The sequence below is a fragment of the Ambystoma mexicanum genome, chromosome 7p, assembly GCF_040938575.1.
Source record: "Ambystoma mexicanum isolate Mex_15411 chromosome 7p, UKY_AmexF1_1, whole genome shotgun sequence".
NCBI lineage: Eukaryota > Metazoa > Chordata > Amphibia > Caudata > Ambystomatidae > Ambystoma > Ambystoma mexicanum.
The window spans coordinates 375,446,676-375,472,532 of NC_090939.1; the positions used below are offsets into that span (position 1 = coordinate 375,446,676).

The 25,857-nt window shown below is 48.8% G+C and overlaps 1 protein-coding gene across 2 annotated transcripts in view; it reads right to left on the minus strand.

Moving 5' to 3' along the window:
* USP25 (ubiquitin specific peptidase 25) overlaps positions 1-25,857 on the minus strand; it is a 1,331,637-nt gene that overhangs the window by 409,505 nt on the left and 896,275 nt on the right. For both annotated transcript variants that reach the window (XM_069636412.1, XM_069636413.1), the window contains exon 14: positions 4,156-4,370. In XM_069636412.1, the coding sequence (XP_069492513.1) occupies positions 4,156-4,370 (215 nt within the window). The remainder of the gene's footprint in view (positions 1-4,155; positions 4,371-25,857) is intronic.

Consider the following 25,857-nt stretch of genomic DNA (forward strand, 5'->3'; position numbering starts at 1 on the left):
GCATGGGTGATAGCTAAGTGCACGTTGGCTTGCATCAACTTCTGTGTTGTGGACCGTGAGGGGGTGAAGATGGGCTTGGGGACGATGTGAGTGAGGGTGCTGCATTGCAGAGTCCATGCGATGTCAATCAGGTACTATTCATTACCAAAGTCTTTCCCATTAGTAGCAAAGTAACAATGTTGAGGTGGGTTGGGCAGCAAATCTCTTAGAAAAGATTGACAATGTTTTCACAATGAGCAATTGCCCAATAGAGGAAGATCTCTTTGCATATGGAGCTACTACTTAAAATAAAGCAAATGCCCTGGGCCTCACAGGACTAGCTAGGCAGACCGGGGTGATAAGTTTGGCAAGGAGCTTAACATTCCCCTAAAGGAGTCCAATCACCACGGACCCGCTGGGGGTGTTCCTAGCAAATTTCTTCTTAAATAGCTCAATAACTAACAATGACCATAGATGAACAGGCTGCACTTATTCCATTTGTTATTTTCTCTTATTGGTAATTGTGGCTGTTGCGGACACGTTTGTTATAGAATATTTTATTAAAAGGAAAGATTGTCCTCTCTAATCCCTACTTCTTCATTGAGTTCCCTATTCTGGAAAATAGTAAGCGGGTGCTCGTCATGACGCCTTACAAATAAACTACCTTCTGTCCAAACCTATGCTACCCCAAAATCTGTCCTACCACTATAAAAGAAAAGGATAACAAGCTGCATCTTAGGATAGGGTTATTTCCCCTTGAGGTGGATTAGTGGTAGCTGGTTTTCTGACCCCATCAAAGATTTCTCAATGTCTTTTCCGGCCGTAAGCCTATTCTCAGAGTTCAAACAAAAACATTTTTCTCGGTTGTTCTCTTAGCCAAAAGGCCTTGTCAGGCAGCTCAAACAGTTCTGGACCTATTCCGTGCCCGCAATGTGTCATTCTCATTGGAAACAATAGCTTTTGCCGATTCCAGTTGATCAGTATTCACAAAACCAAAAACTGCTTTCAACCCTTGCTCACACTTGCTTGAGTTGTGGGACTTATTATCCCTTTGTGGAATATTTGGTGCTGTATCCTGGCCTTGGCTCTTCCGCCTCTCTTCACCCCCTGGATGGGGCTTTTGGATTCCCCGACCCACGTGGGTTATGGGCCTGCTCAATCCTCTTTGTCAGTTTTCTCACCCTCTTATAGGGAATATGAATTCTCAGCCTGGCGTGGGCTAGGGGCTTTCTCAGCTGACTGTGGTTGCCAGCTCCTTCCAAACATCTTGGGGTATGGAGATCCTTAGCCAGACGTGGGGCTGTTGCCTCATCAACCTCAACCCGCTTCTTGTACAATGCAGCACAACTCCTTTCCAATACCGGTGCTTGTCGGGGGAGGCGGTGTCTCTGGCCAACGTGGACCTGAGCGCTTGACCTCGTTCCAGGCTGCACAGTTTGGCCTCTCGTGTTGGTTACTCCAATCCTTGATGGACTGGATTTTGGAGTCGGATAGGGAGGAGGCAAGCTTGCTGCTTCTGGCGTAGCTTTGCTTCCTTTTTCCTCTACAGCTCTGAGCTCTTTGCATCCCCCACCTTCATCAAAGCAGGAGATTTTCGTGGGCTTCCTAGGCTCTCTGCCCACCACGCCAACTGCAACTCCAGGCTCCTCCCGAAAGAGAGGGACTCCCCCTTCTGCACAGTTGAGCAAGCCGTTGTTTCTCACTCTCTGGCTGGTTCCTCTTTGTGTCTGAGTCCCGGGGCCTCTATGTTCCTCCCTGCAACGAGATGGGAGAATCCATTTGTTTCCGCTCGTCAGGTAAAGGAGGCAACAAACTGGTCAGAATCCAAGCCATCCATTTTAAAAGGGCCCTGTACATGACTGCCCTGTTCAACTCCCATATAATCGACAAACACTTGAGATCCTAAAGTAAAGGCAGGTGGAGTAAATGTAACGCTCACCTGATTCCCGTAGAGGCGCCGGTCTTGACTGGGCGTATAACGTATCTGCAAAGGTGATGTGTAACACACGGCTGGCTCTTTGGGCTGGACCTCTCTGCACTGTATGTCTGACTTGAAGGGTAAGATGTCTGCAGATAGAAAATATGGGATAAAGGAACTGGGTTATTGAATGTCTCTCTCTTCTTCCCTTTCTCTTCTCCTGTAGAACCCCAAAGGTTAACGCTCTCACCTTAGGTAAGTGAACGCCGTGCTCTCCATCTGCCTCGGGGCAGGGTGCTGTAACCAGTTTCTTCACTGGATAAGGGGAGCAGGCCTCTTGACTTCAGAGGACTGCTGTCCGTCGTTTACTGCACGAACGGTAAGTTTCGAGTAATTCTAATGTCTTTAAAGTCTTTAGTAATGATGTTTCTTGTTTTGCAGGGTTCTGGCGATGGCGGATGCCAGGCTGAAGTGAGTTGAAGATGGAGCCCGTGTGATGAATAGAAGCGCCTGGAAGCACGTAAGTAAGCGCTTGTTGCCTGCTTCACGATGCGCTCTAACTGTCTTTTTATTTTGCAGGTACAAGTTCGGAGCGGCTGCAGGGTGCCAGAATACCCACTGGGTTAGATGTGGAAAGGAGTAATGGCACGTGAGTATTAAAGTTCCCCAATGTCTTTAAACGCACCTTGTTTTGTCTTTCAGATGCGGGATGCAGCGCCGAAGGCCTCCGGAGCGTGCGAAGAGTTGGTAAGCTTTTGTCTTTCAGATGCCGGAATGCAGTGTGAAGACCTCCGGAGCGCACGAAGAGTAGGTAAGCCTTTGTCTTTCAGATGCCGGAATGCAGCGCGAGGCGTTGGTGACAGCCGATGGACCAGGTAAGTGAAGAGCTGTCGCTGAAGACCGTAATGCTAACCTGTTCTTTCTTGTCTTTATAGGTGTTGCTGAAGACTGGATTCAGGATGGTAAGCCTTTTTCCTTAGGCCCAGGATCAGATGCAGAAGACACGATGAGCGTTCTGCTGCAGAGGATGCAGAATAACGCAAAGCAAGATTCATCCATCGGGTGTGGTTTAAATAGCCTCCTGTAGTGCTTAGATGTCTCCTTCCACAGCCACGCCTAGGTAAGAAAAGAGTTCCTGCTTTCCAGAAGAGTTCCAGTGTTCTGAATCTAGGGAGTGGCTCCTGCCCCACCCAACAGGAAAAGTAGTTCCAAACAGAAGAGGATCAGAGGCTCAACTGGCAGGCAAGTAAGCAGCATGGTCTGCTGCAGGTAAGTCCACCCAAGCATTATGAGCCCGACGCTTTCAGCGCTGGGACTGGGCATATTTATGAGCCTGGTGCCACTGGCGCCAGGACTGGGTCCAAAAGGTCCCAATTGGGACTGGTTGGCACTCGGAACCTGGGTTATGGATCTGCTTCCAAGGGAGTTGGGAAAACCCTGACCTTTTGGAAGCAGATATCATGACAGTAAAGCCCTTACTTTGGGACTCCTTGTCCCTTAACAGGGAGTGGGGGATGAGAGGGCAGTCACTCTGAGTGGGATTCTGCTTGTCCTGTCCCCTATGAAATTTTAAGCATAGCTGGCTCACCTCTTTAGTTCCAAAGGGAGTGGCTCCTCCATGGGGAGAAGAGACGATTACCCTGGATTAGTCACACTGTCTAGCATGCCTATTTCCTGAGTGTCCCTATGATGTCCAGCAAAACCTCACAATAAGCAACACATTGACATCTGCAGACTTGTTCTTTCTCTTATTTATGCGCCAGAAGGATATGCGAGTAATTCAAGTACTGTTTGCAGCTTTTCATCTCACAGGTATATCAGGAGTGTAGCACATGAAGTCATAACAGTTATAAAGCTGCAAAACTGTAGTAACACTGCTAGAGATTCACATGAGATGCAGATTACAAATTTGGGAAGGCGGTCAGATTATTGCAGAGAGGCCCAATAACTTCCTGATCCACTTTTGATCCTCTCTGGTCTATGCCTGCCCAGATATTCTGCAAACAGGGGCACTGAGCTCCATGTAACAACTCTCCACAGATTTACGAACTCGAAATAAAATTATGAAGGCAGCGTTATTTTGAATTAAACCTTGGGTATAGGATAGTTATCACATACAAAGGAGTATTCTTTTGAGAGTCTTTGGAACCGACTCTTCTGCTTGGCAACATCTTATTTACTCTAGTAATGAGGCAGAAAACATCTAGACCATGACATTCAGGTACAGAGTACAGACACGAAATGTATATTGCGCTTACCTCTGGTATCGGTCTCCACTTCAGTTCTCCAGCGGTGCAAACAGCCTTCAAGGACAGACAGTTCATCGTCGGAAATATGTCTTGGTGCTGGATGCATCGGCAGATCTGGAGGTATCCGAGATTGTGTGAAGGGTTTGTGTATCACAGATCTTTGAGATGTAGCTGTGCTGGGTACATCTACTGATGGACAAGGCCCACCATGCTGCTCTGTTGTGCTGTTTTAACCAACAAGCAACATGTTAACCATGCTCATTTACAAATTTACATTAACATACATGCTATTTTTCTACAGTAAATGTACATTAAATACAAATATACATATGTGAATAAAATTACAAAGTACTCCTTCTTATGACTTGCAACATAGACCTGAAACCCTCTACACCCAAACTAGTGGGTCTTCCTCCCCAGCAGGGCTTGGAAACAAGGGATTATGTAGTACAGCTTAAACAAATAAAAGTTATTTTGGAAGTTCAGGTGCACGCACCTGGCCCTGACTTCCAACAAGCCATTGACCTCAACAGAAGTCAGTATTGTCCCCTCTTACCCCTAAAGTGACATACATGTTGAGATTGCAGTGCAGGGTGTGATCGCTGGCTCATCTGGGAGAATGAGAAGGCAGCAGCCTTAGCTGTTAGGGGCAGCTGTGGTTGTTAAGGTAAAGTTTATGATTTTCTACAGCAAATGGCTCATATATACACATATATTCAACCACACAGTTTACATTAGGAATATATGCATCCCAAAAACCTAAATGTTTGGTGGGAGGCAGCTACAAAAATATTGGCTCATTGTCTAGTCAAAGATCATTCAAAGCCTGGCATATCAAAGCTTAGCATTGGCTCAGATGCTGAAATCCAGTATATACAAGTTACAAAAAGCAGGACATGTGCATGAACCACATGGTAGATTGGAGGATCTAGGGAACATCATGGGGAATTTAACATGGAGCGAAAAATGCTTTCTTGTCCTTGATTTCTTTCACATATATGGTGTCTGGGGAGAGAAGGCATACTCAATCTTCTAGCACTCTAGGATACACAAGATACCAAAGCGAGCAATAGTAACCTTGCAGACCTGCTGGGGTAGACCACACAATTTGACCAAAAAAATCTATTTGAGGTTACAAGTTAAAATCTGTAGGGCACCAGAACTTAAGATTGTGGAGGGTTATCAGAACCCAAAGATTGTTTTGGAAAAATTACATCTCGGTTCATCTGCAATAACTTATTTAAAAGCAAAAAAAAAAAGCAATGAAGAAGATTAAGTACACAGAAATAATTTGTCCCAGTGAACAACTATCAGGCTCATCAGAGGAGAACAACCGCTTCTTTTATTTCATTGTGCAATCTTACTCCAAGCCTAGAGTTCCAGGACTCTTACCATCCCCCAAAGAAGTGGGCAGGTCTCTGGTCAAGTGTGGCAAGCGGTAAGTTTAATATAACAATGAGGAATGTCTCACAGAACTGCAAAAACGTTCATCCCATAATAAGGACTCTCACCAGCAGAATGGAGTGTATTCGGTCAGGAATTGTAATCAATAATTCATATCATATTTTATTAACATCAATTCATAAAAAGAATTATTTTCAATTACACACACAAGATTAAAAACAATCTCATTACACACATTTTATCAAAAAATGTGTGCAGAATAGATTATGTACAAAAGAGAAAGTAAAGATGCCACAGTGATTGATGCTTGTGAAACTTATAAAAGACACATCGTTCTCATACCTTCGAGGTGGAACATTAAAGTTGTCCTCTACATCTCACTAAAGTGCTAAATGTATTATCACTAAAGTGCTAGCGGTCGTGTCACTGAAGTGCTAAACGCACAATGCCAATGGAGAGTTTCAAGTATTGATAAGTGCATGACTACCGTCTCACTTTTCGGCACAAGCTGCAGAATAAGTGGTGCTGATCGTCATGCAGACCAGGAAGTAACGTGTACAGTGACTCCGCCTATGTGACGTCGACGGTACACGCAGTGTTAGCACGTTGGAAAAGGAGGGACTACCTCCAAGCGGATGGCACTCCAGTGCAACATGCCACCTTATTGGACAGACATATTAAAGCACTACAACGCAGTACGAAGACTCCTCTGAGAAAGGAATATATTACTAAAGAGATGTTTTACTTTGACCCAAACACTGAAGAGAGGGGTCGGGTCAGGTTAAATCACATCTCAGGAGAGCATAAGGACCGTTGTCTGAGAGAACAAGAGTGGTAAAGGACTTCTGGGGGTGCGCCCTGATCATTTCCTTTCATCCGGATGAGTTGGTTAATTCTTCAGAGGGTTCAAAGGGAAGAAAGCGATATCAGCGAGGAACCGAAAATGGCAATGGACCAATCCAACCCCAACAGGAGGAGGAGAATCAAGCAGTAAAAAAGGGGGATTATTCTTCCATATAGTAGATGACTGCTCTCCTCAAATCAAGTGTGTGGACACTTCTTTCCGCCACGTTAGTGGCGTTCTGGAAAAAAGTAGGCAGTTCTACTGATTGGTTGACATGGAACTTTGAAATACATTTAGGCGCAAATTGTGGGTGAGAGCACAGGACCACCTTTTTTGTGAATTGTGACAAATGGGCCTAGGATTGAAAGAGCCTGGAGTTCACCAACTCTTCTTATCTAAGTGACTGCTACCAGGAAGGCGGTCTTGTAAGTGAGAGCCTTGAGGCTCGCCTTATGCATAGGTTCAAATCGAGATCCCATTAGTCTAGTTAATACCACATTTAAGTCCCATCCGGGAGCTGGGTTGGAGATTGGGGGATGAAGTCTTTTAACACTCTCCATGAATGCTTTAAGGGGAGGAATTTTCCACCATGAAACCCTTTTATGAGACATGGTGTAAGCTGAAAGTGCAGGTAGGTGTACTTTTAAGGAACTGAAAACCAAGCCTCAATTTAGCAAGTGAGTTAGGTACAGGATCACATGGGTTTGTGAGCATTCAATAGGATTGGTGCTTTTAGCATTGCATCAGATCACAAAGCGTTTCCATTTACTGGAGTAGCAGTGTCTGGTGTTTGGTTTTCGTGCTTCCTTAAGTATGTCCATGCATCTCTAAGTAAGGTGGAGGTATCCAAACTCTACGACTTCAAAAGACAGGCTGCTAAATTGAGAGTTTGCAGGCATGGATGTAGAGTTTCCCCGTTGTCTTGTGACAGCATGTTGTACGGGCATGGCAGCTTCCTCGCAGGGGAGACTGACATTGCCATCAGATGAGAAAACCAGGGTTGGAGGGCCCACATCAGGGCCACCAGAAGAACAAGTTACTTTCTTACCTGGTAACGTTCTTTCGATGGGATGGTCCGACGACGTATTCCATATCTATGACATGTAATCACCGCAGCACAGCTGCGGTGATTACATGTCATAGATATGGAATACGTCGGAGGACCCAATCCCCTCGAATAATAGTTACTGGTTCCTGGTGCTTCTTGTGCACTATCTTCTTCAGTAGGAGAGTCGGGGGGGGGACATAAACACATTTACCTGACCATATTATCCAGAGACCGTTCCCCTTGGATCAGGGTACCTGGAGGCGTAATCTGCGCATTGTGCGTTCTCCAGAGTTGCGAACAAGACGATCTCTGGGAAGCCCCATTGTGCGAAGACGTTGGAGATTGAGTTCCCCTGGAATGGGTTGAGACAGGAGGAACATCTTGTGTTTGAGAGCCCACTTCCATATGCTTTGAGGCAGTTTGGATAGCCCTGGAGAGTGCGTGCCCCCCCTGTTTGTTCAGTTAGTACATGGCCATGGTGCTGTCTGTGAGGACTAGTACTGTCTTTCCCTGTAGTTGTGTCTGAAAAGTCTTTAGGGCTTTTAACACTGCTAACAATTCCAACAGGTTTATGTGGTTGGATGCTACTGCTGGGACCAAACGATGTGCGCCGTTGATGGAGATGAGCCCCTAACCCAGTGTGAGATACGTCTGTGGTGAGTGGCTTCTACTGCAGTGGTGGTGAAGGTTTCCCCCGCAAGAGGTTTTCCCTCGACCACCACTGCAGAGAGAGAACTAGGGCTGTCGAGACAACCACTAGATTGTCCCATTGTCCAATGGCCTGACACCATTGGCTGCAGAGCCACACTCGCATTGGGCGCATGCGCCAACGTGCGTGTGGGACTAGATAAATGCAGGAGGCAATCATTGCTAACAGTCTCATCACTTTGCGTACGGTCACCTCACGATTGGCTACATAGCGAGGGATCTGGAACAACATGTTTTGAACCCTCTCGTTGGAGGGGATGACGAGGCTGTCCTTTGTCCGAATTGGAGCCCCCAGAAATTGCTCGACTTCGCTGGGGTCTAGGCTGGACTTTTTCTTGTTCATCGAGAATCCCAGACTGAAGAGATCTACCGTCTTCTGGGGATTTGATAGGCATGTTCCGTACAAATCCTCTGTTATTAGCCAGTCGTCGAGGTAAGGATAGACTGGGATGGACTGTCTGCGCAGGTTAGCCGCTACTACCGCCAATACCTTTGTAAACACCCTCGGGGCAGAGGCAAGGGGAGGACATTGAACTGATGGTGCTTGTCCTCCATCATGAACCTTAGGTACTTTCTGTGCACTGGCAATTTTGAAATATGAAAGTGTGCATCTTTCATGTCCAATGTTGCCATGTAATCCCTGTGTTAGCAGTGGGATTACTTCCTGCAATGTTGTATTTCTGAACTTTTGTGGCTTGACAAACTTGTTCGCTGGGCGCAAGTCTAACATGGCGCATGGTGAGATCCTTTTTGGGTACAATGAAGTACACTGAATAAATACCCTTGTTTACCTGTAGAAAGGGGAGGACTTTGATGGCACCCTTTTCTTGAAGGATCACCACCTCATGTAGCAGAATTTTCAGGTGTTCTGGCGATAGGTGTCTGGATGTTGGTGGATGGTATCAAGGTGGCTGACTGAACTTTATACAATAACCGTGGGCGACGGTCTTGAGCACCCACTGGTCTGAAGTGACCCCCTCCTATGCATGAAGAAAAGATGTTATTCGTCCCCCGGCCTGGGGAGGCGTAGGAGGGGATCCGGACTGGCGAGTCATTTTTTAGCAGAGGCCGGGGAGCCTCTTTGGGTGGAGTTCCTACCCCTGCCTTTGCCTCTACGTTGACCCCTTTGTTGGTATTGTCCTGTGGCAGTTGCGCTCTGTTCGGAGGACCATGGTGCAACTCCGTCCCATACTGGTTCTGGGGGGAACGTGAGAAGGATTGCCCCCGAAAGCAATGACGAGAGTTGCCTCCTCGCTGTTGATAGAGACTGAGTCTCGTGCTCCTTCTTTGCTGTTTCTAAGGCATCATCCACTGCCTTCCCAAAAACATTAGTCTCCTCCACTGGTCTGTTTATAAGGGATGCCTGTGTCTCAGGCTTTCAGCCCAAGTTTTTGAGCCATGCAAGCCTTTTAAGAAGAGTACCCTGGGCCAGGGCCCGGCCCACTGTTTCCACTGCATCCAAGGTATTCTTCAGGATATTTTGGTTGACTCGTCTCACTTCCGATACAATCGACAGCAGGCATGATCGTACCGGTTCTGGGACTTCTTCTAGACCCTCCTGAAGTACGTTACATTGTACCTCATTTTAACTTGCCAGCTGTGATGTATTTTTGGCAATCCTGGTGGAATATGTGGCTGACCTAGTGATGCGCTTTCCGAGGGCGTATCACTTTTTACAGTCCTTATCTGGTGGTGCCTCTCCCGTGGACAACGGCACTCCGGCCCTCTTTCTGGTAGTAACAACAACAACAAGGGAGTCTGGATAGGCAGAGTCTGGATAGACAGCGGGTCAGGAGGGGTGAAAAAGCTTTTCTACCTTGGAGTTGGCCGCTCTTGTAAGAGATGGGGACAACAGTGAGGGTGCAGGCGTTTTTTGATAGAGTTAAGCAGTGGTATCGCTTGACCTGTGCGTGGGGGGGGGGGGGAAGGGGGGAGTTCTGTTAAGATATCTCCCACAAAGTCTGTGTCCTGTACTGCCTCTTGTGTGACAATTTCAAAATGGTCTGCCGCCCTCTTTAGGATTGCGTTGAAGGCCATTTGGTCGTCAATGGGTGAGGCTTGCCTCTGAGAAGGCGAGGAGGGAGGGTCTAGACAAAGGGCGTATGGATCTTTAGTTGCAGTGGGGGAAAGCCGTGGTGCTTCCGCTGCCGACTGTTCCTGGCCCCAGTCACGGCACTGGTCTGGTGTCTCCTCAAAAGGATTTTCTTCCTGACCATAGAGGTCCTCAGAGTTCCTCAGGTGCTGTAACCTCTTCCTGGGGGGGAGGTACTGGAAAGTCTTTGTGCCTTTGAAAAAGTAGGGCAGGAATCCTCCCTTGGCCTTTTTTGGAGTAATATATTGTAAGTGATTTCAATCCGGCACTTCACCTAAGTCAACGCCTAGCGTGTAATGCACAACTGAAATCCTTATTTATTTGTGTCTAAAAGTTCTTTTATTCTGAATGATGTACCTGTTATGAGTCGGCGTTCATCCCCGGCTATCAGCAAAACCCGGTCACTTACGCCGCTGGCGCTTCGGGTTTCCAAATCTACTACCAGAGGCAGTAGGAAATTTATAGCGCTCCCCAAAAGGATTCGGCATCAAACCGCGTCGTTTTATGCACGATGGAAGTTGCCGTGGAAGTTAGCGGCTCGGAGACTACACCCCCCAGGAAACCTGCTTCCGTACGGTAGTTCACCGGAAGAGCCTCACATTGGCTAGCCCCGCCTTTCTCCATTATTTAGTTCCCGGAGACGGCCAAGACGCTGCTTCTGTTTACAGCTACTACCGGTAATTAGAAGTTCCTTCTTCGATTGCTATGTGCTTGTGGTTCTTACGGTTTTCGACTCGGATTGTTTACTGGACCTTCTATTTGGAATTCCCTCACCTTCTGATCTGCCTTCCCGTGTACCGAAAATCCTGCTTTCCTCCTGGACTCCTCTTCTCCACGTTCTGTTATAGTTCCTGTCAGCCAGTGTACCAGACCTTGCCTGTTTTTGACCTACCTGTCTCAAGAGTCATCATTCCGATTGGTTGCTCTGTATCCTGCCAGAATTTACCTCCTTAAAACCCATTCACCTGGAAATACCATCCCGACTGTCATCGTCCTTAATCTTTTTCCATCAGTGGGAAGACTTTTGGTGTTAAACGGAACATTGGGTTTGTGCATTTTCAGGACGCTCTGCAGCAGTGCACCATCCCGAATCTAGCGCGACCCTCGTGCCGCCCGGGTAGTAGAACCCTACTAACCTTACCTTTTTCTTATTTTCTCCCTGTCGTTGTGTTCTAACATTTCAAGTACTAAGTCAATTCCCACTGGTAAGATCCTACCCACCTTTTTGTTTGTGTAATTATTTAAACCAGTTAGATACTAAATCTTGTCCTGCTCTTAGGTGATTCCCGGGTTAATTCCTTCATCTATCCTACGGGGGGAGGAAAACAAGAACCCAGGTACTCCTCAGTTAGTAAGGCTTATAAGGGACAACCGTTACCTTTTGTATTACTTACTTGTTGTTCTTTTCTTTTCAGCCTGGTTCGTGGCGGTACGAATTCTCTCCGCCCTTCTGGGTGATCAGTCCCCTTGTCTGGTTAACTACAGCAAGTGGTCATATCATTTTGAAGGTCTATTTTCCCTCGCAGAGAGGAGGCTTAGGTAGAGGCCCTACTTAAGCTCCTTCAAGCAAAATTCTGGGTTTGGATGCTTCCTGGTTCCTCGCACTCATCCCACCGGTGAGTAACAAAAACAGAAGCCATGGAAGAAGCGGATCCTTTGGCTGCTTTGTTTCGTTTAGTGTCTGAGTTACGATCAGACATGACATTGGCCCATGACGCCATGCATCAAAGGATCGACAGCTTACGGAATATTCAAAATCCCCAGACACTCGGAGTAGACATGGAAGGTGCAACCGCCTCAGGTTCTGGTCTACCTTCAGCTTCAGCCTCAGGGTTTTCTGCGACACCGGTTTTGATGGCCACGCAATTCCCGTTGGCCCCTCCGGAAAGGTTTACTGGAGATCCGAAACAATATCGAACCTTTATAAACCAATGCAAATTGCACTTTCTGTGTCGGCCCGCCGCCTTTCCAAACTCCACAACCAAGGCAGCCTTTATTCTTTCACATCTAGGAGGTACAGCGGCTGCATGGGCCAACCCTTTGCTTGAGTCCAACAGTTATGTTCTTTATGACTGTGACGAACTCATATTGGCCATGAATAGGGTCTTTGACAATCGTTATAAATCCCAAGCCTCGGATCTGGAGCTGCTGGGTCTACGACAAGGCAATTCTTCTCTTTTTTCTTTTCTTACCAGATTCAATCAGCTGGCTGCGGAGACAGACTGGCCCGAAGAAAAGAAATCAGCTGTATTCTATCAGGGGTTATCTGAAGAATTAAAAGATATCCTAGCCACAGTACCGGTTGTCCCAACCTCTTTTGGTGAATTGTTAGACTTAGTCTTACAAATAGATGCTAGAAGGTCTGAAAGAAGAGGAGAACGTAAAACAGCCATCCCTACACCCACTCCGGCAGATTTAGCTCCTCCTTCTGTTTCGAATCCCGAACCCATGCAGATAGGGGCCGTGAGGGGTCCCTTGACTCAGGCACAACGGGAATACAGACGTTCGCATAACTTATGCATGTATTGTGGGTCTTCGGAACACCATCTGAAAGATTGTCCTAAAAGACCCGTTAAAAAGGCGGGAAACGCCAAATCCCGGCGGTAGATAGAGTCCCTACGCCGGGAGTGTCTTCTTTGGGCTCACAGAGTACCTTATCCGCCCCTGTTAGTCTACCTGTGTCCTTCACCACTGCCGATGACGCCACATTTTCCTCTTTGGCTATTATAGACTCAGGAGCTACAGGGAATTATATGGATTTCGACTATGCTACAAAGAACCATGTCTCATTTCTACCAAAGGCTCAACCTGAGAGGGTCCATACTGTGGACGGCACAACCTTGGTATCCGGTTTGGTCACACAAAACACCACTCTTGTTAGCATGAAAACCGAAGATGGTCATGTAGAATCAATCTCGTTTGATCTAATCAAAGCTCCGCAATATCAAGTCATATTGGGAATTCCGTGGTTACAACACCACAATCCTGCTATTGATTGGGTAAAGAAGAGTGTTCGTTTTCCTTCTCCGGAGTGCAATGAGAACTGCTTTCTGGACACATATGTCTGCCCTGATTCTTCTTGCCAGGCTCTTGTGGCTTCCGTGTCTCTCATAGGCGCCATTATTCGGGATCCTAGTACAGGTATTCCCCTTGAATACGAATCCTTTCGGGACGTGTTCGACAAGGGTAGGGCAGATCGATTGCCGCCTCATAGGCCCTACGACTGCCCGATAGACCTAATACCAGGGACCAAAATACCAACCGGAAGGGTCTATTCACTTACTATACCAGAAGACAAGGTATTGAAAGAATATATCGATAAAGCCCTGGCCACAGGCTTTATTCGAACCTCAAAGTCCCCGGCTGCATCACCGTTGTTTTTTGTCCCTAAAAAGGAGGGGGACCTGCGCCCTTGTATAGATTACAGGGCATTGAATGCTATTACAGTTAAAAATCAATATCCTCTTCCGTTGATATCAGTGCTTCTGGATCAACTTGGTTCATCAGTGGTATTTACTAAACTTGACCTCAGGGGGGCCTATAATCTCGTCCGGATTAGAGCCGGGGACGAGTGGAAAACTGCCTTCAAGACACGTTACGGTCTGTTCGAATACTTAGTAATGCCATTTGGACTCTGCAATGCCCCGGCCACCTTTCAGGCTTTCATGAATGACATTTTCCATGATTATCTGGATCAATTTGTTGTAGTTTATCTAGATGATATTCTCATTTACTCATCCTCCATGAAGGAACACCTTATACACGTGCGTCTTGTGTTACAGAGGTTAAGGGAGAACCACCTGTACGTCAAGGCAGAGAAATGTGTATTTAATTCTCCGGAGGTTGAGTTCCTTGGCTATGACTTGACCAATCGTGGCATTCGTATGAGTCAATCTAAAGTCAAAGCGATTCTGGAATGGCCCGTTCCTACATCAGTCAAGGCACTTCAGTCTTTCTTGGGGTTTTCCAACTTCTATCGACGTTTCATCCATTCATTTTCGTCGATCTCTTCTCCTTTAACGGCACTCACCAGCTCCAAAAAACCATTTGCTTGGAATCCTGAGGCACAACAAGCCTTTGAAATCCTGAAGACCGCCTTTTCGACGGCCCCGGTACTGCAACACCCGGACCCTCTCCTCCCTTTCTTTGTAGAGGCGGACGCCTCCGGTTCAGCTATTGGGGCGGTTCTGTCGCAGGAGTGTCCTGATTCGGGAGAAATCCATCCTGTGGCATATTTTTCCAGGAAATTGACCCCGTATGAACGCAATTATCCCATCACAGAGCGTGAATTGTTAGCTATCAGGGATGCCTTTGCGGAATGGCGTCATCATCTGTTGGGGGCCCGTCACCAGGTTGTTGTTTATTCAGATCACCGCAGTCTCCTTGCATTCAAATCCATGAAATGCCTTACAGCCCGACAAGCTCGTTGGCATCTTTTCTTCTCCCAGTTCAACTTTGTCATCACATATCGACCGGCTCGCCTCAATGCATGTGCCGACGCTCTGTCAAGATTACCTCACAGTTCTTGTATTTCTAAATCTGATCGTCCCTTGTTGTTGCCTGAAAGGGTGGTTTGTGCTTGCACTCCTCAACCTTCGCTCCGTGCCCTTATATCATCTTGGGTGACCTCAAACAAGGAGGAATGCGAATCGTTGAATCTCGACATTGTTCAGGATCTGCCTTATATCCAGGGTCGTCTCTTCATTCCTCCTGGTGAAGCACGACTTCGAGCTTTAACTTGGTCACACGATTCATTGATGGCAGCCCATCCAGGACAGCAAAAGACGTTGGAGTCATTACGCCGTTGGGCCTGGTGGCCTTCGATGTCTAGGGATGTCATCGACTATGCGAAGTCTTGCTCAGTGTGTGCCCAATGTAAGGTTTCTAGATCCAAACCTGTAGGTCTTTTGCATCCCCTTCCAGTACCGCATAAACCTTGGTACATGGTTTCCATGGACTTCATCGTGGACCTACCCCCTCTCGACGGTTATGATACCGTTTGGGTTATTATTGATTACTTCTCCAAGATGGCTTTGTTCATCCCTTGTGCTGGCTTGCCTTCGGCCCCTGTCCTGGCTTCATTGTTTCTCAAACATGTCTTTCGTTTCTTTGGACTTCCCTCTATCATTGTATCGGACCGTGGTCCTCAGTTTACGTCCCGCTTTTGGAGGGCTTTGACTTCTTCACTAAACATCGATGATCGTTTCAGTTCTGCCTACCATCCACAAACCGATGGACAGACTGAGAGGACAAACGCCACACTGGAACAATTCCTCCGATGTTTATGTCTCCAATTCCAGTCTACCTGGCTAAAAACGCTTGCTCCTGCCGAGTTCGCCTACAATAACTCGGTACATTGTGCCTCAGGGGTATCGCCGTTTTTTGCATTATATGGTTTCCATCCACGTTCATTGCCTTTAGACCCGGCGCTCCCCATTGACAACCCGGCTGCTCAGGCTTGTGTACGGGACCTGGATTCAGTCCGTAGGGAAGTTCGATCCCACCTTCTACTTGCACAGGAGAGGGCTAAAAAGTACGCTGATCGACATCGGCTTACCGCTCCAGAATACAAAGTAGGCTCAAAAGTCTGGCTGTCTACACGTAATCTACGTATTCCGGGCAAACGTATGCTTCTACCAAAGTTTGTGGGTCCTTTCTCCATTAAGGAGGTGTTAAATCCAGTGGCAATGCGTCTTTCTTTGCCGCCTTCATGGAAGATACATCCCGTATTTCACGTCAGCCTCATCAAACCATGCCTTCTTACCACGCGTCTTCCAACTCGGCCTTGTGCTGTTCGCGTGGATGGCGAGGATGAATATGAAGTGGCTGATATTTTGGACTTTCAACTCCGTAGGGGTCGACCCTTTTATTTGGTCGACTGGAAGGGATACGGGCCTGAGGACAGGTCTTGGGAGCCCTTGGGCAATATCCACTCGCCTGTTCTTCTGCGCCGCTTCCATGCCCGCAGGGGGTTGCCGCCGCCTTTGGGGGAGGATACTGTTATGAGTCGGCGTTCATCCCCGGCTATCAGCAAAACCCGGTCACTTACGCCGCTGGCGCTTCGGGTTTCCAAATCTACTACCAGAGGCAGTAGGAAATTTATAGCGCTCCCCAAAAGGATTCGGCATCAAACCGCGTCGTTTTATGCACGATGGAAGTTGCCGTGGAAGTTAGCGGCTCGGAGACTACACCCCCCAGGAAACCTGCTTCCGTACGGTAGTTCACCGGAAGAGCCTCACATTGGCTAGCCCCGCCTTTCTCCATTATTTAGTTCCCGGAGACGGCCAAGACGCTGCTTCTGTTTACAGCTACTACCGGTAATTAGAAGTTCCTTCTTCGATTGCTATGTGCTTGTGGTTCTTACGGTTTTCGACTCGGATTGTTTACTGGACCTTCTATTTGGAATTCCCTCACCTTCTGATCTGCCTTCCCGTGTACCGAAAATCCTGCTTTCCTCCTGGACTCCTCTTCTCCACGTTCTGTTATAGTTCCTGTCAGCCAGTGTACCAGACCTTGCCTGTTTTTGACCTACCTGTCTCAAGAGTCATCATTCCGATTGGTTGCTCTGTATCCTGCCAGAATTTACCTCCTTAAAACCCATTCACCTGGAAATACCATCCCGACTGTCATCGTCCTTAATCTTTTTCCATCAGTGGGAAGACTTTTGGTGTTAAACGGAACATTGGGTTTGTGCATTTTCAGGACGCTCTGCAGCAGTGCACCATCCCGAATCTAGCGCGACCCTCGTGCCGCCCGGGTAGTAGAACCCTACTAACCTTACCTTTTTCTTATTTTCTCCCTGTCGTTGTGTTCTAACATTTCAAGTACTAAGTCAATTCCCACTGGTAAGATCCTACCCACCTTTTTGTTTGTGTAATTATTTAAACCAGTTAGATACTAAATCTTGTCCTGCTCTTAGGTGATTCCCGGGTTAATTCCTTCATCTATCCTACGGGGGGAGGAAAACAAGAACCCAGGTACTCCTCAGTTAGTAAGGCTTATAAGGGACAACCGTTACCTTTTGTATTACTTACTTGTTGTTCTTTTCTTTTCAGCCTGGTTCGTGGCGGTACGAATTCTCTCCGCCCTTCTGGGTGATCAGTCCCCTTGTCTGGTTAACTACAGCAAGTGGTCATATCATTTTGAAGGTCTATTTTCCCTCGCAGAGAGGAGGCTTAGGTAGAGGCCCTACTTAAGCTCCTTCAAGCAAAATTCTGGGTTTGGATGCTTCCTGGTTCCTCGCACTCATCCCACCGGTGAGTAACAGTACCACTCATATCACGCCCCTCTCTTGGAACCCTCCCGGTCACACTGAACCAGGAATCAGGCCGGTTTGCAAAGTTAAAATATTTATTGATGTAGTTGACAATATAATCACACTATGTTTAATGGTTATACAATAATCACCAATGGGGTGAGGTAACACTAAGCAATCTCTTTAATCACAAGGAGTAATAATGAGCAAAAACAATGCAGCACAGAATTTATACTTTTGCGTGTGTGTGTGTTCAATCAAATGGTAATGTGGTTACTATTTCTCTCTGCGCACCCCTCAACCCCCCAATATGCAATATAAAGAGATAGAAGGAGAGATAGCAGGTATTCAGGAATGCAGAATTCCAACAATATATAAATCCCAATTTCCCCCCAGCAAAACGAGAGAGAAACAGAATTGATTGGAAAACTATCAAAATGGTTTTAAAGTTACCTGAGAATGGATTGGGTAAAACACTAAATATGGCTTAAATTGCTGAAATGGTTTAAATTAGAATGGTAGCCGCTTTAGATAGTTGCAGATAAATACTAGCAATGACTTGACACTAATAAGCAATGTGAAAACTTAAAATAAATGTTGGGTGCAAAGAAAAGCTGTTTTACATGTGATAGAAATATCCTAAAACAAAATTCCCAGCAAACTTTTCCGTGTGCGGTAATCGCGATTGCGGGAGAACTATATGGATTTGAGATGCGGTTTTTGGTCTATGGAAAACTGTGGATATGAGCTACAAGCAGAAGTTGTGGACGTTTTAGTGGAGGTCGTTTTTCTGAGACAGGCGCAAGAATGAAAAAACAGGGAAACGCTTTTAAAAGACAAATGGGAGGGGGCGTGGCCGGGAGCCAACCGAGTGGCATGGCTTCCTGAGTGCTCCTGGACGGCCCCGTCGTCGGAGAGTGTTCCCCGCAGGTCGAGGCAGTCGCCGAGTCTTCCCGCGGACTGAGGGCACTACGATTATCCACTGCCGCTGCTATGTGTGGAATTTCGGTGATTTGAGCGGCCCTGATACTGTGAGGACCCGATGCGGTTTCGGGAGCTCGGCCTCATGTGAGGCAAGATGGCCGTCGGGCACCTATGGTGATCGCGGCCTCGGTGGGGGAGGGGCGCTCCTCCGTTGCGGCTGCCCCGAGTTTTCAGCATTTTGGGGGCCTGGAGGAGTCCTTAGCCCCTTCCCCCTCCCTGCACCGCATCGGCGGGCGCCCCCCATTTGAGTTGCCCAGTGGGGAGCTCTGCGAGTTTCATCGGTTGGGACCCTCGCACCAGCCCGGCTGCGACGCCAGGAGGCGGTCGACTTTTCACGGCCCCCGGCCGCAACGCGAACAAAGACTGATGTCGGGACCCGACCCATGGTCCTAAGCTCGTATGAGGGTGCGGCGATCTGGGCCCAGTGGCATCCTGTTATCTCTCTGAGCAGGGGCCCCTCACAAACCCTACCTGCTACTGCTCGCCCTGCCCGAGGCCATAAGGAACCTGGGACCAGCCTAGTGGGCACCCGCTCTGCTCCTGTAGCGTCCCCGCCGTCCCCTTGGTCGCATCGGTCAGCTGCGGCCCGTTTCGGCCGAACGCGGAGGCGGTGCCCCTCCGGTGCTGCACGTTGGGCCAGGGGAGGCCAAGCTGGCGGATTGAGCGTTGTGCGCGGGGGGACCTGCCAGCACCCGAGGTGGCTGTGTCACATCTGCCCAGCCTGGTCCCGGCTGCATCTGCTGGGGGTCGCCCGTGCACCGCTTCTGGGAGCCGAGCCTCAGAGAAGGTGCCAGTGACTCCCTGGAAAAGCTACAAGTCAGTGTGTCGGGGGAAGCCCCAGCGCCTCCAGCATTCTCTCGCCCAGCAAGTACCTAGTCCCCAGCAACAGTTCTTCGACCTGGGGTCGCGTCAGATGCACCATCTACTCCACCTTCAAGCTCTTCTGGGCTGACGCCATTACAGCTATGCATACCTTGGACGGGCCGACACCTCTTCCTGCAATCTGAATACAGCTTCGCCCGCACCCAAGCCTCTGGACACGCAGTTCTACGGCGCTGCCTCGGATCTCGGCACTGTGGGCTGTGCGCCTGGAACGACAGCCAAAGACCCTGGACCTGGTGAATCCTCCTATCATCTCCTATCTCAGCGGAAAGGAGTGGCTCTTCAGGGCTCGGCTCTTGGCGTGGAACAGTGTGTCAGGTCCCCCGGGTGGTATATAAAAACACACTGTGCTTGCTCCTGGTGCCCGTAGTGGTCTTGGCGGCTCTACAGCCTGGGGGGGTCCACCAACCTCCCCTAGGATTGGGCATATTCAACAGCACCCCGCCTGACATCTCTGCAGTGCTCAGCAGGCGGAATAATAACACCAGTAGCCCCCGCTCCACCCTCGCCACCCAACAGGACCATGCCTAAGAGTGACAAATCGGCGAAACAGGCAGACATCGCGACAATGATGTCCGGCCAGAATAAAACAGCCAGGGCTGACCCCGCCGCCGCAGTGACACCCGGGGTTGCCCCCCCCCCCCCCCACTGGAGCATCGACAAACCGAGCAATTCACCACTAAAACGGACCTGAAAGATCTTCTCTTAGCCCTTACCAAGGAGATCCAAAAGGGCACTGAGGAGGTTACTAAAAAAATTGCCTCTCTGGATAGGAGGGTAGAAGAAGTGGAGAAGCGTACGGAGGAAGTGGAGAACAGCTTGTGTGATAATACATTTGAGCTAGAGTGTGGCCTAAGCAGAATAGCATCCTTGGAAGCCAGATGGGAAGCTATCGAGTCCAAACAGGAGGACAGCGAAAACCGCTCATGCCGCAACAATATCAGCATTCGAGGGATTCCCACCTCAGTCGCCAACGATGATCTGGAGAGCTTTGTCAATGACCTGCTGAGGTTAATAATAACTCTTCCTGACGGCGCTCCACTTGAAATTGACAGAGTCCACCGCACAACGCAAAGACAAGCATCATCATCCCCTCCAGCCGTTCTGGCCAGGATTCACTTTTTCAGGGTCAAGGAGGAGATAATGAGAGAGGCCAGGTCCACGAAGCAGATCACCTTTAGACGTGCCAACATTATGCTGTTTCAAGATCTTGCAAGCATTACTCTCTAGAAAAGGAGAGCCCTTCGCAACTTGACAGAGTGGCTGCAAGAAAAGAAAATACAATACTGGTGGGGGCACCCCACATCCCTGTGCTTCGAGTGGGAAGGAACACGCAGGCAAATCCGCAACCCCAAAGAGGCGGGTCAATTCTTGGGAATAAAATCTACAGAAGGGGACTCGGATTCTGCCACTCGCTCTCAATCTCAGTCCAGCTCGCCGACTCCTGGCAGCTGGTGCCGGGCCGGCGGCTGTCGCAAGCCACGGGGCCCTCGGAAACAGCATAATATGGACTGATGGGTGGCCCTCACCCTTCCTCTAAGCCCGGACAGTCAGGTTTGTGCTATTCCTTACCCAGAGTTCCCTAGTGCCATGCACGCTCCTCTAGCTCTCCGGCGCCTCTCATCACTCCCGGGAGGGACTGGGTCGGTATCTGGCACCTGGGCGGGCACCTATATGTAGTCTGCTTGGCATATAGCCCCAGGCCCATATTGGTTGCTTGATCCAGCGCCTGTCTCTCTGCACCCTTGCAGTTTTTCTTCCTTCTCCGACGGGGGTCAGCTCCCGGCGGCGGGGTCTTCCATTGATCCCCTCCGATGAGCTTTATGGTCTCATTCTTTCAGTTTTGGGGGGCAAGGGGGGAGTTTCGGGCCCGAGGACCTGTTCACCTCCTCGAGTGCCCTTGTTCATGTTTACAGTTTTACCCTTTGACATCAGTATCTACAGCACATTCCTATGCTCATTAGGGAATCCCCTAAACTCTTGCAGCCCCTATGCAGCCCATCAGCCCAGCATAAACTACTGACCTGGAATGTCCAGGGTCTTAATTCCCCAAGGAAGCGCAAATCGGTAGAGAATAGGCTGGCGGTATTAAATGGGGATATAGTAATCCTTCAGAAAACTCACCTCCTCCCTGCAGACGAGCACCGTATTAAGTTTAAGCGCTTTAAACAGAGTTTTTTCACCTCCAGCGGTGAGAAGCAGGGGGTTGCGGTCCTCCTGAGCGATAGGTTTAAACTGTCCAACCCCACTGTGAGGGGGACCCGGCAGGCAGATACCTCCTCATTCGGGAACACATTGCAGAACAGCCGATCACTATCGTGGGAATCTACGCCCTGAATGTGAACCAGGACACATTTTTGGCAGAGCTCCTCCTGCCGCTCCTGACTTTCGCATCGGGGTACCTCCTAATCGGGGGGGGGGGACTTTAACAGTTCCGAACCCCGCAGTGGACAAGTCCCGGCCCCCATCCGATCCGGACTTCCCCCACGCCCTAGCCTTTGCCAGATTCCTAAAAGAATTCGGCAAGGTTGACATCTGGAGGGTAGCCAACCCTGATGTCCGCGACTACACATTTTTCTCAAATGCGCACGGCTGCCACTCTCGAATGGATCTGTTACTGGCCACTAGCACCTTATTTCCATGTTTCAGTAACATCGAAATCCATACTAGGATGGTATCTGACCATGCCCGTGTTTCGGCTGTTCTCTCTATTTGGGGGGGCCCCGACCCTCCTCCCAGATTCTGGAAGCTTAATGACAACCTGCTCCTAGATCAGGTGATTAGGGGGGAGGCGGAAGACACCTTGAGTAACTATTTCAAGGAAAATCAGAACCCCGAAACCTCAATTGGACTACTCTGGGAAGCCATGAAGCCGGTAATAAGAGGAGTATTTGTTAGCGCAGCCGCTGAACAGCTTAGGGTCTCCAAGATCCACACGCAAACTTTGAACTCCAGAGTCGCCTCCCTTGAAAAAGAGCTAAAGACTCATTACTCTAGAAGGGCGGACAGGGAGCTAAAAAAGGCCAGAAGGGCACTAGAGATGCACTGGGCCGATCGCACCGCGAAGGCCCTGGCATATACTAAACAATTCTATTACCATAATAGCAATAAGGCAAATCGGCTATTAGCCTACAAGCTGCAAAAGACTCACACCAGAAATAGAATTATAAGTCTCAAAGGCCCAGATGGGTTGAGTAAATTTGCCACCTCAGACATAATCGAAATCCTAACGAACCATCATAAGGCGGTCATGCAAGGGCCTCCCACATCTCAGGAGGATGGTGCCCGTCAGCAGCACTATCTGGAATCATTTGCCACCCCTGTCCTTTCTTCCCCCTTGGACTCCCTAGAAGCCCCAATTTCCGCAGAGGAAATCCTAGCCGCCATAAAGTCGCTCAAGAACGCTGCCCCAGGCCCAGATGAGCTGACGCCCAGGTTTTATAAGTCATTTGCTCGTATCCTTGTTCCACAATTAACTCTGCTATTTAACTCCTTCCTCTCCACTAAAAGGGTAACACGCTCCATGGCCGAGTCAACCACCATCTTACTTAAAAAGCCAGGGAGGGATCCGGAATATGCGGCCTCATACAGGCCAATCGCCTTGATGAATACCGATGGGAAAATCTTCTCCAAGGTGTTAGCGGCCATGTTGCGTGGGATTCTCCCCGAGTTAATACACAAAGATCAAACAGGCTTTATCCCGGGCAGGGGGACCCACGATAATGTTAGACGCACTCTTAACATCATTGAGTCCGCAGATAGAACAAAAACCCCACTCCTTGTGATTTCCCTCGACGCACAAAGCGTTTGATTTAGTGAACTGGGACTACATTAGGTCCACGCTATGTCGCATGGGCTTTGGTCATAGCTTTATAACCTGGACAATGGCAATTTATGCACACCCAACAACGCAACTCCGAGTCAATGGGAGGAAATCAGCATACATCCCCATATTCAGAGGGACCCGCCAGGGGTGTCCATTATCGCCCCTAATATTCGCCCTGTCAATGGAGCCCTTCGCCGCGAGAATCCACTTCAACCCAAATATCAAAGAAGTTGCAGTGGGTGGGACGGAACATAAAGTGGCGCTCTACGCCGATGATGTACTTCTAACTATTACTGATCCGGACAGCTCGCTGCAACCTATACTTGAAGAATTAGAAGCGTTTGGGGCGTGCTCTGGGGTCAGGGTGAATTATGATAAGTCCTCAGTCCTCTCGATCAACCTTCCAAGGCGTCAGGGAAGCACCTTATGCCCCGATTTGCCGATCCCATGGGCTAACGCCACGCTGGAATACCTAGGAGTCCAGATCCCCAAATCCAATTCATTAATCTACAAACACAACTTCCCCCGGCTATTCAAAACACTACGCGCAGACCTGAAACGGTGGACTAAGCAGGAGATCTCATGGCTGGGCCGGGCGGCAGCGGTGAAAATGAACTTACTTCCTAGGGTACTTTATCAGTGCCATGCACTCCCAACTCATATCCCGGAAGCAGACATCGCCTCCTTACAGCGGGACATTCCGAAATTCATCTGACGGGGAAAACGACCCCGTATCGCCAGGAAAATTATGACCCGCAGTCGTCAGCTGGGCGGTCTGGGGGCCCCAGACATTTCCAGATAGAGACGTGCCGCTCAACTCGCACATGCCTTCGCATGGACGCGCACCGTGGACCGCCCATCCTGGCTGCAACTGGAAGAAGCGTGGTGCAGGTATCCCCTGCCGGATTTACCTCACATCCAGCCCCAGATGCCCCCCCCCCCCCTGCTCTGAGCCCGCTTTCAGCCACTCGTAACACAGTAGACAATTGGAGAGTTGTGAACAGGAAGTGGGGAATCAAGAGTTCGCTGGACCCATTAACCCCAATCTGGGGCAACCCGGGTTTCTCCCCCGGTCTCTGCGTCCGCAGCTTCGCCAAATGGCTGGAGGGCAGCCTTCATAGAATCTAAGACTTTCTAATAGAGGGCCAGCCGCTCTCCTTCGAGGACTGCAAAGCGAAGTTCAACGTCACCGAGGAGGAGCGGTTACACTATACAAAGATCCGTCACTGGATCTCGCAGCGCATCGTTAAGGAGCACGGCTCCAGGGACCTTACACCCCTCGAACTCTCACTGACTGCACCCCCTCCGATGGGCAAGATCCCCACGCTCTATAAACTCTTGGAGAAATCCAGTCCGGATGTGAAAGAAAAATACTGAGTTGGGAGAAAGACCTGGGGCGCTCCCTGGAGCCAGATGTCAGGTTTCCTTCCCCTATTCAGGCTATTTTCCCTTATTCAAGTTTCCTTCTCATTATTTCTCTTTATTTATCCTTTTTAGATTAGCCTTGTGTGGGTGGGAAGTTTTCTATTGTAGTTGGTTTGACCTTAACTTGCTGATTCAGAATCCTGGTTCTGACCCAAGGCAAAATGGAGTCTCACAGTGACAGCTCTGATTGGTTAGAAGACACTGCAGAACAACAATGAACATTCTAAACTGTCACTCTGTGCCTTTCATCATCTAAACCCCAGCTGAGAGGACGTGTTTAGTGGCTGCTCCTGCTGTAGACTTGGGCCTGGTGGATTTTATCCTTCAGGCGTTAGCAGTTGAGCGGCTACTTTATTGGGGGTTTCTGGAGAAGCTATCAGTTGTCAGGAATACGTTTTTGAAGACAGGAAACTCTGAAGATCTTTAAGAATTCGCTCTGGAGATAAGTGACTTTGTTTGTACTGCAGCTCTGTTCATCTTAATGACATTTACTTGAAAATTCGTAAAAAGTTATCTTTGAATTTGTACTATTGAACTCCCCGAGTGCGCTTGAACTCTATTTGTAAATACGCGTACTATGTGTAGTCTGAAAATATCGTTGAACCTTGTGCGCGTGCAAGTGTATTCAACTGCGCGTGCGTTTGCCAGCGCGTGTGCTCCTTAGCGCCAGAATCTGTTCGTCGCGTGAGAATTCAAGAGCGCGTGTGTTTTCCAGCGCGGGTGCTCCTTAGCGCGAGAATCTGTTCGTCGCGTGAGAACTCAAGAGCGCGTGTGTTTTCCAGCACGGGTGCTCCTAGCGTGAGATTCATTCGTCGCGCGAGAACTTTAAAGCGTGTGTTTCCAGCGCGTGTGCTTCCTGACGCGATAATCTGATTGCCGCGTGAGAACTTTATAGCGCGTGTGTTTTCAAGCGCGTGTGCTTCAGCACGAGAATTCAATTGCGCGTGTGGTTTCTTGCGCGTGTATTCGATCGCGAGTGAACTCTTTGTGCGTGGGTTATAAGGCGCGTGTGAATAGGCGCGGAAGTTCATCAACACGGAAATTTATTAGCGCGTGTGTTTTTCTGCGCGTGTTCTCGTTTGCGCGTGAATTCTACTTGGCGTGGTTAGGCAAGCGCGTGTGTTTTCTGCGCGTGGATTTTGCTTATCGTGCGCGTGTTCTTCAACGCAGGAAGTTTTCAACGTGAAATTCATCTGTATTGAAATAACCTGCGTGTGAGTTTAACACGTGTTTCTTCAAGAAT